The 13,494-nt window shown below is 41.0% G+C and overlaps 1 protein-coding gene across 2 annotated transcripts in view; it reads right to left on the bottom strand.

Moving 5' to 3' along the window:
- Positions 1 to 669: 669 nt before the first annotated feature.
- Positions 670 to 13,494, bottom strand: part of CCDC82 (coiled-coil domain containing 82) — a 45,165-nt gene continuing 32,340 nt past the window's right edge. The window contains exons 6-8 of one of the 2 annotated variants that reach the window (XM_077298465.1): positions 9,226 to 9,396; positions 8,145 to 8,324; positions 670 to 2,995 (exon numbers count right to left, since the gene is read on the bottom strand). In XM_077298465.1, the coding sequence (XP_077154580.1) occupies positions 2,918 to 2,995; positions 8,145 to 8,324; positions 9,226 to 9,396 (429 nt within the window). In that variant the 3' untranslated portion in view covers positions 670 to 2,917. The remainder of the gene's footprint in view (positions 2,996 to 8,144; positions 8,325 to 9,225; positions 9,397 to 13,494) is intronic. The other variant, XM_077298466.1, reaches the window with a different exon arrangement.

Consider the following 13,494-nt stretch of genomic DNA (forward strand, 5'->3'; position numbering starts at 1 on the left):
CTATCCTGGTATACATGCCCCCTCATTCCCATCCTGGTATGCATGGCCCCCACATCACTATCCTGGTATTCATGCTCCCCATCCCCATCCTGGTATTCATGGTCCGCCAACACGCTGCATACATAAAACCATAAACCATTCTACTTACCTTCCCTCTGCTCCCTCGCAGCGTCTTGTTCTGATACCAGCAGCTGATTTCATCTTGAAAGCAGCAGATGGCAGTGACGTCATGCGCTACTTACAAGCCAAGGACAGCTGATGGAATAGTCCCGGCGTGGAGAGCAGCGAGTATGGGAATGGAGAGCACTGAACATCCATCTTCTTTAGTAGCAGGTACACTGCAGCTGATGGGCGATCACGCGTGCCCGTGACTATAAAGAGAACAAATATTCACTGCTCTCCACTCCCATGGACTTGGAGAGCAGTGAATATTCATTCTCTTTAATTGCGGGCACACGTTATCGCCCAGTCACTACTGAAAGCCGGTGGATGCGGCTAACACATTTTCCTCTATTAAAGAGGATGAATATTCACTGCTCCACACGCCCATAGTCGAGCCCATCTCTCGGCACCAGCTTCAGAGCATACAGGTTGGAGGGATTACGGGAATTGGAAGCAAATATAAATGTTCTCAGTGGGCATAGGTGTCAGCCACCGGCTCCTGACTCCTGTGACCCGCTCATTCACCGCTGCCGCTCACCCACTCCCCCAGCCACAACAGGTACATCCAGAGTATAAGATGCACCCCCCATTTTCCTCCAAAATTTGAGGAAAAAAGTGAGTCTTACAGTTTGAAAAATACATACTTTTTATTGGCAATTTTTTTTGTATTATTCATATCACAATCTGTATTAAAAAAACTTCCATTTTCACTATGGCCACTGGGGCTTCTTTAGAAGCTAACTTTCTGTCCAAGAAAAAAAAACACATGTACATTGGGAGCAATAAACAGACTCTGGCTCTATCGTTTGTTTTGAAACAACTAATGAGCGAGTGCAAAGCTCATTGTGATAGGAGGGGGAGTAGGTGAGCTGTGAAATGTGGATCCTGTGTTACTAGCTGTCTATAGAGGTGTTACATGTCATTCTAACCCTGCCTCTGCTGATAATGAAACTGTTGAAAACTCTTCTTAAAAGAACAGGAAGGGTAATAATGATAATTTTATTCCAATAGCCCAAACATATCCAGCAACACTTTAAAATTCAGAGGGTACAAGTACAACCAATATCAGACATTACAAAGTAATACATAATTCAACAATTAACAAGAGGAGTGAGAGCCCTGCTCGCAAGTTTACAATCTATAAGGGGGACATGAAAGGTATAAAGTGCTTGTTGTGTACGGTCCCGCCATGATTATAATAGGGGGATTCACAAAAGCTACATGAACCGGTCACAATCCAGTATCTGTATGTGTCCAGATACAAAGAGCTACTTAGTGAATGGAGGGAGTGGGGAACAAATGATATAAGGGTACAGATTCTAAGTAAGATTTAGGAAGGGAGATCAGAAATAAATTAGATTTTAGAGGTGATGTGATAGGCTTCTCTTAAGAGATGTGTTTTTGTGGCACACTTGAAACTGTGGATGCTGGGATTTAACCAGATTGTCTGTGGTAGTAAATTCCAGAGAACTGGTCCAGCACAAGAGAAGAACTGGAGTCAGGTGCGTGAGGCTCGGATTATGGAGGATGTCAGTGTTAGATAATTAGCAGAAAGGAGAGCACAGGTAGTGTGGTAGACAGGGATGAGATGTAGGGCGGTGAAAAGCTTTGTGTGTGAGAGCAGTACGTTTATATTATATGCTGTAGCGGGAGGGTAACCAGTGCAATAACTGGCACAGAGTGGAGGCAATGGTGTAGTGATTGGACAGAAATATGATCCTAGTCTGAGGATGGATTGGAGAGGAGAGTAGTCCAGTTGAGAATGAATCATGGCAACAGTAAGAGTTTTGTAGTATGAAAAGGTCGGATTCTGGAGATGTTTCTGAGGTGAAGGTGAAATGCATGAGCGAGTGAGCAGATATGAGGAGTGAAGGAAAGATCTGAATCAACTCTAACCTGAAGACAGCGAGTGTGCTGCTTGGAAGTTATGGTGGAGCCAGCCACAGAAATGACAATTTTGGGCTAAGCTGGTTAGTAGAGGAATAAAACACATGGAGTTCAGCTTTAGAAAGATTTGGCTTGAAATAGAGGGAGGACAATCCCTGGTATTGAGTATAATTGGGTGTCATCAGCGTAAAAAGAGTACTGAAAACCAAATCTGCTAATGGTTTGTCCAATATGGGTTTATGAGGTCATTTATGAGTCTAAAAAAAGTCTCATAAAAATCTTTATTTTTTTTTATAAAGATGGTGAAATAAAAAAATAAAAATAAAATAAAGTTGAATTTTTTTTTTAATTAAAAATGCATGTAACGCAAAAAACAATAAGTCACTTTCTGATAATAGCTTCCTTTTAAGATCAGTAATATTATAAATTATAATGAATAATACTTTAAGCTACAAGTTTAAGTTAAAAAAATAAAAATGATGTGTATTTATTTTTTTATCCTAGAAACAGCGCCACTTTAATCCACTGGTTGGATATGGTATTACAAACTAATTTACTTGAGTGAGGATAAGCTGGATCATTATATACGCCCAAGGTTAGGAGTGGCGTTGTTTCTGGGAGAGAAAGCAGACTCGTGGTCCCTTTAAAAAAATGCATTTGAAGAGTAAAATATTTCTGCCCAGGAAAGTAACTGCTCATCAGGAAGGAAACGTTTCTTCATTAAAACAATTAATCCTATGAAGTAAAAATCAGTGATGGATTAAAACACCCAGCCGCCGATGCAAAATACACAAGTGTTCACGGTCTATATCCAGAGCAGGTGGAGCAGGCACGGATTACAGATTTACAGGATTTTCAGACATCTAATTTAACTTAATAGCCAGTCCTTATTTTCCTCCTGGAAATAATCTGCTTCATTCAAGTAACTTTCAAGATATGAAACTTCCTGGAAGAAAATATAAAGAAATGTGATGAGCAGAAATTGGAAAGATCACAGCAAAAATAAATAAAAAGCTTGATTTTCAGTAAAGTAAAACTATACTGATCTAAACAATACACATGTAAAGAGATTTTATAATTTAACCCCCTCCTGTCGTGGCCAATTTTCCTTTTTTCCTCCTGACATTTTTATTGATAATACTCTTGTAGAAATTTCTGCCACAAAAAAAAAAAGTCAATCTATCATTTTGATTTTTCTTTTCCAGTTTTATCAGTGTACGGGATAAATATTTTATTACCTTTGACAATTTTGGCAAAACCAGATACCGTATATACTCAAGTATAAGCTGACCCAAGTATAAGTCGAGGCACCTAATTTTGTCACGAAAAACTGTGAAAAATTATTGACTCGAGTATAAGCTGGGTATGTATTTGTCCCCTCATCCCTATCCCGGTATGCATGGCTCCCCATCCCTGTCCTTGTATGCATGGCTCCCCGTCATGTCCTTGTCTGCATGGCTCCCCCGTCCCTGTCCTTGTCTGCATGGCTCCCCCGTCCCTGTCCTTGTCTGCATGGCTCCCCCCTCCCTGCTCTTGTATGCATGGCTCCCCATCCCTATCCTTGTATGCATGGCTCCCCCATCACAGTCCTTGTAAGCATGGCTCCTTATCCCCTATCCATGCATGCATAGTTTAAAAAAACAAACAAACAAAAAAACCCATCCTACTTACCTTTCCTGCGCGCCCTCGCTGCATATCGCTCTGGTGCCAGCAGCTGTTCTGGCTGAGCGATCACGTGGCCCCACTCTCTCTATACACTCCACACCTATGGGAGTGAAGAGGCGTGAATATTCATTACCTTAATGAGTGGGGCCACATGATCTCTCTGCAGAAAGTGCTGCTGGCGCCGGAACGAACAAGATGCTGCGAGGGTGCGCAGGACGGTAAGTTTTTTTCTTTAACAGCTGCTGAAAGCACCAGTGGCTGTAACTGTGCACGCTGTAAGAGTAATGAATATTCATTTCTCTTTAGCAACAGCACAGGCTTTAGCCACAGTTGCCAGCTCCTGCCTCTGTGACCCGCTGCTCCCCCTCCCCCATCATCTTTCTGGGACAACTGACTCAAGTATAAGCCGAGGGGGGCATTTTCAGCACAAAAAAAAATGTGCTGAAAAACTCAGCTTATACACGAGTATATATGGTATGTTATTTTTTTATTTTATTTTAACATTTCCCAATTTTCTCTATATTTATTTGTAAACACACACATATACATATATACAGTTGAAGCCAGAAGTTTACATACACTATATAGAAAGACACATATGCATGTTTTTCTCAATATCCGACATGAAATCAGACTAAACCTTTCCCGTTTTAGGTCAATTAGGATTACCATAACTATTAATATTTGCCAACTGCCAGAATAATGAGAGAGAGAATGTTTTAAGGCATTTTTATTACTTACTGAAAAGTCAAAAGTTAGCATACACTAAGGCCATGTGCACACGTTCAGGATTTTTAGCGTTTTTTTCGCGTTTTTTCGCTATAAAAACGTGATAAAAACGCGAAAAAAACGCTAACATATGCCTCCTATTATTTACAGTGTATTCCGCATTTTTTGTGCAAATGTTGCGATTTTTTCCGGGAAAAAATCGCATTGCGGAAAAAAAAGCAACATGTTCATTAAAAATGCGGAATTGCGGGGATACCGCACACCTAGGAGTCCATTGATCTGCTTACTTCCCGCACGGGGCTGTGCCCACCATGCGGGAAGTAAGCAGATTATATGCGGTTGGTACCCAGGGTGGAGGAGAGGAGACTCTCCTCCACGCACTGGGCACCATATAATTGGTCAAAAAAAAAAAGAATTAAAATAAAAAATAGTCCTATACTCACCCTCGATGTCTTCCCGCCTCTCAGCTGCATGCTGCCGCTTCGGTTTCTGTAGCTGGTGTGCGGTGAAGGACCTGCCGATGACGTCACTGTCTTGTGATTGGTCGTGAGCGGTCATGTGACCGCTCACGTGACCGCTCACATGACCGCGACGTCATGGAAGGTCCTGCGCGCACAGCAGCTATAGGAAGAGGAACGGACGCCGCTGAGGAGATGTCTGGGTGAGTATAACCATTTTTTTTATTATTTTTAAACATTCTATCTTTTACTATAGATGCTGCATAAGCAGCATCTATAGTAAAAAGTTGGTCACACTTGTCAAACGCTATGTTTGACAAGTGTGACCAACCTGTCAGTCAGTTTTCCAAGCGATGCTACAGATCGCTTGGAAAACTTTAGCATTCTACAAGCTAATTACGCTTGCAGAATGCTAAAATAAACGCAAAAAAAAAAACGGAAAAAAACCGCAAAAAAAATGCGGATTTCTTGCAGAAAATTTCTGGTTTTCTTCAGGAAATTTCTGCAAGAAATCCTGAACGTGTGCACATGGCCTAAGATTACTACTTGTTTAAATAATTCTGGACTGCCCATATGATGAGGTCATGTGTTTCGAAAGCTTCTGGTAGTTTTTTTTTGCAACAACTGAGTTAATTAGAGACACACCTGTGGATGTATTTTAATGCACACCTGAAACACACTGCTTCTTTGTGTAGAATCATGGGAAAGTCTCCAGAAATCAGCCAAGATATCAGGAAGAGAATTGTGGACTTGCACAAGTCTGACTCATCCTTGGGTACAATTTAAAGATACCTGAAGGTGCCTCATTCCTCTGTACAAACAATTATTCTCAATTTCAAAAAGATGGGAATGTCCAGCCATCATACCGCTCAGGAAGGAGAAGGGTTCTGTGTCCCAGAGATGAACGTGCTTTGGTCCGACATGCATATCAACTCAAGGACAAAAGCAAAAGACCTTGTGAAGATGATGGCAGAAGCTGGTAAGATTATGTCAATATCCACAGTGAACGAGTACTGTATCTACATGGGCTGAAAGGCCACTCTGCCAGGAAGAAGCCATTACTCCAAAAGATGCAAAAAAAGAAAGAAACAATGAGCGCACATGAGAAGGACCTGTTATGAATAGAAATTAGGCAAACAAAGGACAGCCAAAGGGCCACTAAGCTCCTGGTGTTATGCACCCCTGTATAAGCCCGGTGAAGAGAAACGTGAGGGAAATGATTCCCCGTGTGAGGCAGCTGTTCCTGTTGCAGACCCAGAGGTACACCACGTGACCACTGACAGATGTTGCTGGATCCACGCTAGAAACACGTGACTGCAGGTCCTTTAGATGACAAGGAAAGTCTTTCTGCGCCGGGAGCTGCTCCTGCCGTGTGCCCTCAACAGAGGGATATGGAGTAGGAGGAAAAGATATCTCGGTCTTAAGAAGGCAAAATGGGACAAGGCAATTAAAAAGCACAGACGTTTATTAAAACACTCCACAACGCGTTTCAATAGGGGCACGCTATCTTCATCAGGTGACACCACCTAATGAAGATAGTGTGCCCTTATAGAAACGCGTTGTGGAGTGTTTTAATAAAGGTCTGTGATTTTTAATTTTTAATTGCCTTGTGCCATTTTGCCTCAGAACTTCTTAAGACCGCGATATCTTTTCCTATTACTCCAAAAGAAACACAAAAAAGCCAGATTAATGTCTGCAAATGCACACAGGAACAAAGACCTTAATTTTTGGAGACGTCCTGTGGTCTGATGAAACTAAAATTGAACTTTTTGGGCATAATGACCATCGTTACGTTTATAGGAAAAAGGGAGAAGCTTGGAAGCCTAAGGATACATCCCAACTGTGAAACCCGGGGGTGGCTGCATCATGTTGTGCGTTTGTTTTGATGCAAAAGTGACTGGTGCACTTCACAAAATAGATGGCATCATGAGAAAAGAAGATTATGTGGCAATACAGAAGCAACATCTCCAGACATCAGCCAGGAAGTTAAAGCTTGGGCAGAAATGGGTCTTCCACATGGACAATGACCTGAAGCATACTGCCAAAAAGGTAACAAAGTGGCTTAAGGATAACAAAGCCAATGTTTTGGAGCAGCCATCACAAAGCCCTGATCTCAATCCTGTTGAAAATGTATGGGCAAAGCTGAAAAAGCCGGTGTGAGCAAGGTGACCTACAAACCTGGATCAGTTACACCCGTTCTGTCAGGAGGAATGGGCCCAAATTCCGACCAACTATTGTGAGAAGCTTGTGGAAGGAGATCCCAAACGTCTGACCCAAGTCATTCAGTTTAAGGGCAATGGTACCGAATACTAATGAAATGTATGTAAACTTTTGACTTTGCAGTAAGTAATAAAAATGCCTTAAAACATTCTCTCTCTCATTATTCTGGCATTTGGCAAATATTAATAATTATGGTAATCCTAATTGACCCAAAACGGGAAAGATTTATTCTGATTTCATGTCAGAAATTGAGAAAAACCTGCAGATGTGTCTTTTTATATAGATGGAAACGTCTGGTTTCAACTGTATATATATATATATATATATATATATATATATATATATATATATACACACACACACATATATATATATATATATATATATATATATATATATATATATATATATATATATATATGTATATATATACATTAGACTTTTTTTTATGGCAGACAGGTTTCATACAAGCAAATGTTGCCTGGGGTGCTGATGACCATTAGAAGTGATAGCTGCCATGAGGAGCTTAATAAATAACTGCTATACTTCACAAGAGAACTAAACACTCAAAAATGGCATATTTTGCTTTTATTTTATTCCTGTAGCTTTTTTTCTGAAATTCATCATATGGTTCCAGAGATATAAGCCCTTTCATTTGGAACTAATTTTTATGGTCTTTACTAAGGGGGTGTTGATCAAAGAGTAATAATAGAGAGCAACCTAAAGACACGCCCCAGAGGATCCCTTTAGCTAAACCCCCTTTTAAAGCCCATCAAAATTAGCACTGAATAGAAGGTTCATATCAGTCAACACTGGTCCAGCTTTGCTACATCAGCTTGGCATCATATCTACAGCCCAACTCCTCCATTCTGCTCCACCAGCCCCATCTCTATGTGCTGCTCAGAAACGGTTCTTCTGTACCAAATGCTTTGAGGATCCACCTCGTCAGGTGAGACACAACAATGAGCCATGCACCTGTGTCGGTCTGTTCCAAAATATCAGGATGGGTTTTTAGTCACTTACGGTTCCCAGAAAGTTCTTGGCTTCCATCTTTGATAAAGCCAACTCTACAATTTCATTTGCGGACTCTCCCTTAGTTTCTTCAATAAAGGGAATACAGCGCCGGTACAGGAAATATTTGTAATGTCGGAGCTGGTGATAGGCTTCAGTACGATTGGCACAGACTTTACCAATCACCAGTTTCTAAAAGGAGAAGAGAACATTTATTTTTCGGTGTACAAATAGCTAAAAAGTTTTATGAAAGCTACAGCAAAAATGTAGACGAGGTGGCCAGCAGATGCACCAAAACCATCATGGTGGCGCAACTGTTGGATAGATACGGCGCTGCCTCTTGATACTTTTGAAGAAGGCGCCACGAGACACATCATTTGCAATTTACTGAAGTCACGTTTCTTTTTCTTTATCTTTTGGTATTCACTGATTTTTTTGCGCCAAATTTAGAAAAACGGTGCACATGGGTTCATGAATTTGTCACAAAATCAACACTGCTCTTCTATTTTTCTTTGACCAATTTTTGCTACTTTTCAGACCAAGAAGTCACAAATCCATTAAAAAGCAGCAAACTTAAAATGAAAACTCCTCCACAAATCATACTCCGGAGAAACACTGGAGCGAGATTTGCCAAAAAATAAAAATTTGATATTTGGAAAATTTTCAATTCAAGAATCTGTCTAAAACATGGAGGAAAAATAAGGAAAAAAAAAACTTAAAAAGAACGACAACTTAAAAAGTGCAGCAAAACAGATAGAAAATAAGATGCAAATACTAAAGTCACTAAAAAGGTGCACACTACTGAAGAAAAAGTTTTTTTTCATCATTTCACCCCGCATTTTTTTCTCAGTATTTTTAAGTATATTATATGGTAAAGTGATTTGTGGAATTTAAAACTACAACTTATCCTGCAAAAAAAAAAAAAAAAAAGGCAGTGTAGACGCAAAAATAAAAATGTCATGCCTCCTGGAAGAAGCGGAGGAAAAGCTAAAACTGCAAAAATGAAAAATGGCCCTAACTGGATAATGTTCCCGGACGCCCACGCTGTCTGTCGCTTCCATGGGATCTAGAATATTTAGCACTCTACTTTTACCTGCCAGTCGTTCTGTAGGAAGTCGTCAGATTCGAGCGTCTGGTTGTCGTAGGCTTGTCCTGATAAGGTCACCAGGTGACCGCAATATCGGAGCAAGTCGCAGGCTTCACAGCTCATCTCCTCCGCCGTTATCTTCCTCACGTGAAATTTAGGATAGCTGTTTATCCTCTCCTGCAGTAATTCACAGAGTTTTATTCATTCACAAGGACGTAGGATGGAATTTTGTATTTATTAAACACATTTTTATGTATTTTTTATATGTTATATACACAGTCAGCATTGAAATTGCAACACCAAGAAGGAAATTGTCAACCAAGCTAAGGGGAGGCCTGTGGCACGTCGAGGAGAATACATGACCAGTAGGTGATATACTAACTACAGACATCGGAGGGTATATACATGATACTATGTGATGATATATAATACACCATGACTACAAACATCAGTCACATAGTATCTCTGATGTCTGTATACATAGAATTATTGCTACTGGCTTTCAGCTCGATCTTGAGCAATGGAAAGGTCGATATTGTGGAAGCCTAGATAGGTCCACCATGGTCATCTCCGCCGTTATCTTGATTGTATCAAGCCATCGGGTTGCTCGTCTTCCACTTCGCCTTGATTCTTCTATTCTTCCGACCATGATGTCCTTCTCCAGTGATATATCTTTGGACCGTGTTAGCCAGTATAGAAAATAGTAAAATACTTTGTATGTATCCCTTCTCATGTACAGCACCATGGAATTAATGGTGCTATATAAATAAATAATAATAATAATAATAATAAAATATTACAATTTGAGAGTGCTCAGTGGTGGATACCTTTTAATAGCTAACTGAAGAGATAGTAAAAATAGCAGCTTTCCAGACTCCTCCAGTCTCTTCATTAGTAGGACAGGAAGAAAACTGTTGTAGCAGTAAATATTGGATAAGTTAAGAGATAAGGACTGTGAAAGTTTTATTGTCCTCTAATCCCGCTCTGGTTCAGGGCTGTGATGGCCTCTAAATGGTCTGAGGAGCACTCTCCTTATCTGATGTAAAAACACATAAATCCATGCAACATATTCATTCCTGCTCTGAATGTGTCAAAGGTCCTGTTTCTCCCCTTCCCACATTGATAGCTCTGCTTCACGTCACTTGTCTTATTACGGCACTGTTCTGTCAATGATAATCTGGATACTTTACAACATCTGTATCACAATATATCATCCAATCATATGTTATCCTGTATACTGGATATGGTGTAGTATGTGCACAGGCATAATATAATATATATATATATATATATATATATATATATATATATATATATATATATATATACACATTATATATATATATATATATATATATATATATACACACACAGGGGTTGGACAAAATAATGGAAACACCTAACGTTTTGGCATCATAATCTTCGAACATGTGATGAACATGCAAACCGTGACATATGGTAATGTTTTGCAGTTGATTATTTGTGTTATGTGATATGTGTATGTAAATTAACTGTTTGTTTTGCATAATTGTAAGAACATTGATGAGAACCTGATACCAACGGCAGACCTCTCGGATTTTCAAAGAGGCCAAATTGTTGGTGCTCGTATGGCCGGCGCTAGTGTAACAGAAAGTGCCCGAATGCTTGGCGTGTCAAGAGGTACGGTCTCCAAAGTAACGACTGCGTTTGAAAGAGAAGGAAAAACATCAGCAGCAAAGCACAGGTCCGGCCGACAGTCAAGGTTGACAGAGAGACCGTCTGACTCTAAAGCGAATTGTGAGAGAGGATCGCAAGACCACGGCTCCGAAAATCACTGCTGAGCTCAATGAACACCTACAGAACCCAGTTTCCACGAAAACTGTTCGTCGGGAGCTGCACAAATCTGGATTCCACGGAAGAGCTGCAATTAGAAAACCTATGCTCTCAATGACAAATGTTTCCAAGCGTTTAGAGTGGTGTAGAAACCTCCAGAATTGGTCCTCGAGCAGTGGAATCATGTGATATTCTCAGACGAATCATCGTTTACCCTATTTCCGACCTCCGGCCGAGTGTACTTTTGGAGACAGCTGAAAGAAGCATTCCATCCAGACTGCCTTCTCCCAACCGTAAAACATGGTGGAGGTTCGTGATGATCTGGGGTGCTATTTCGTGGAGATCCGCCTGGCCAATGATATCCCTTCATGGAAGAATTAACAGCCGAGATTATTTAGGCATTTTGGGCGACCCAGTGCATCCAATGATTCAAGCACTGTTCCCGGAGGGGAACGCCATCTTTCAGGATGATAATGCACCAATTCATACAGCTAGAATCATTAAAGCATGGCGCGAGGAACATTCTAATGAAGTTGAGCATCTCATCTGGCCCCCACAATCCCCAGACCTCAACATTATTGAGCATTTATGGTCAATTTTAGAGATTCAAGTTAGATGTCGATTTCCACCGCCATCGTCGCTAAAAGAACTGGAGGGTGTGTCAACTGCAGAATGGGCTAAAATTCCTTTGGAAACAATTCACACCTTGTATGAATCCATACCTCAGAGAATTGAGGCTGTAATTGCCGCAAAAGGTGGACCTACACCATATTAAACTAACTTTTGTTGATGTTTCCAGGTGTTTCCATTATTTTGTCCAACCCCTGTATGTATGTATATATATATATAATATATATTATATTATATATATATATATATATATATATATATATATATATATATATATATATATATATATATACATACACACACACACACACACACACACACACACACACACACACATACACACACACACACTGGACTGATCAGGTACCTGAACGTACAGGACATGACATATAATCTATTTCTACAGTGTAATTTGTCCAGTAATTGGGATCAGGGTTGATCAGTCCAGTACAGGATTCTGTACAGTCTGCGGCCGCACCTTATCTGAGGTACAGAATGATTTAACGCAGGAGATTGAATGTTTGGGCAGATTGGGCGACACAAGGCCTGATGGACTCACACCAGGGGTGGACATAGAAGTCATGGAGCCCAATAGCAAAAGTTCTAATTGCGCCCCCCCCCCCCCCCCCCCCATCCCCACCAAAAAAAAAAAAAAAAGTTGGTGGGGTCACAGATGACCCCTAGATTCCCATTTCATTGCACCCATAAAATATGATGCAAACAAAAGTGCCCCCGCAAACACTGTATGATACCCTCTCAGTGAATTCCTCCACAATACCCTCCACATGCACAGTATGACAGCCCTGCTGTACCCTCCCCCCACTTCAACTCCTCCAGCAAAGTATGGTGACCCCAACACAGAATGATTCCCAACTGTGACCCCCACAGTATAATGGGCCTACACATAGTAAAATGGACCCACACTTCTTCACACAAGAGTAATGGCCCCCAAAAAGTATTATTGGACTTCACACAAACTATATAATTGCTTGAAAACAGTATAACGGCCCCCATATAGCCCTCCCTAAAGTATAATGGCCACCACATAGCCCTCCAGTGACCCCCACATAGCCCTCCATATATAGTCTTTAATAAACTCTACTTCATCCATGACTTCTTCCTTTCTAATTCTCTTAACCCTCTGGCTCTTACTGATACCTGGACCCAGCAATCAGACACCACCACTGCTGCTGCTCTTTCATATGGTGGACTACACTACTCTCATATCTCAAGATCGGACAACAGAGTAGGTGGAGGCGTTGGTCTGCTTCTATAAACCAAATGTACCTTCCAGGTTGTCCCTCAAGTACCCTCACTTGTCTTCCCTTCTTTTGAGGTCCATGCTGTCAGACTCTACATCCCCTTCTCCATGCGAGTGGCGGTGGTGTATCGTCCTCCCGGCCCTCCCATCAGTTCCTGGATCACTTTGCCACCTGAATCCCACATTTTCTCTCCTGTGACATTCCCACCCTCATCCTGGGAGACTTCAACATCCCCATTTATTTTCCTCTCTCCCCATCTGCTACTAACCTTTTATCTCAAAAACATTTCTAGAATTCGCCCTTTTCTTACTTTCGACACTGCAAAAAACTCTTACTGTTTCACTCATTCATTCTTGTCTCGACTATTGTAACTCTCTCTTAATTGGCCTCCCTCTTACCAAACTCTCCCCGCTCCAATCTGTCCTGAATGCTGCTGCCAGGATTATATTCCTCACCAACCGATACACCGATGATTACACTGGCTACCCATCCACTCCAGAATCCAGTACAAAACTACTACCCTCATCCACAAAGCACTCCATGGCTCAGCACCACCCTACATCTCCTCCCT

This window comes from Ranitomeya variabilis, chromosome 3 (genome assembly GCF_051348905.1).
Source record: "Ranitomeya variabilis isolate aRanVar5 chromosome 3, aRanVar5.hap1, whole genome shotgun sequence".
NCBI lineage: Eukaryota > Metazoa > Chordata > Amphibia > Anura > Dendrobatidae > Ranitomeya > Ranitomeya variabilis.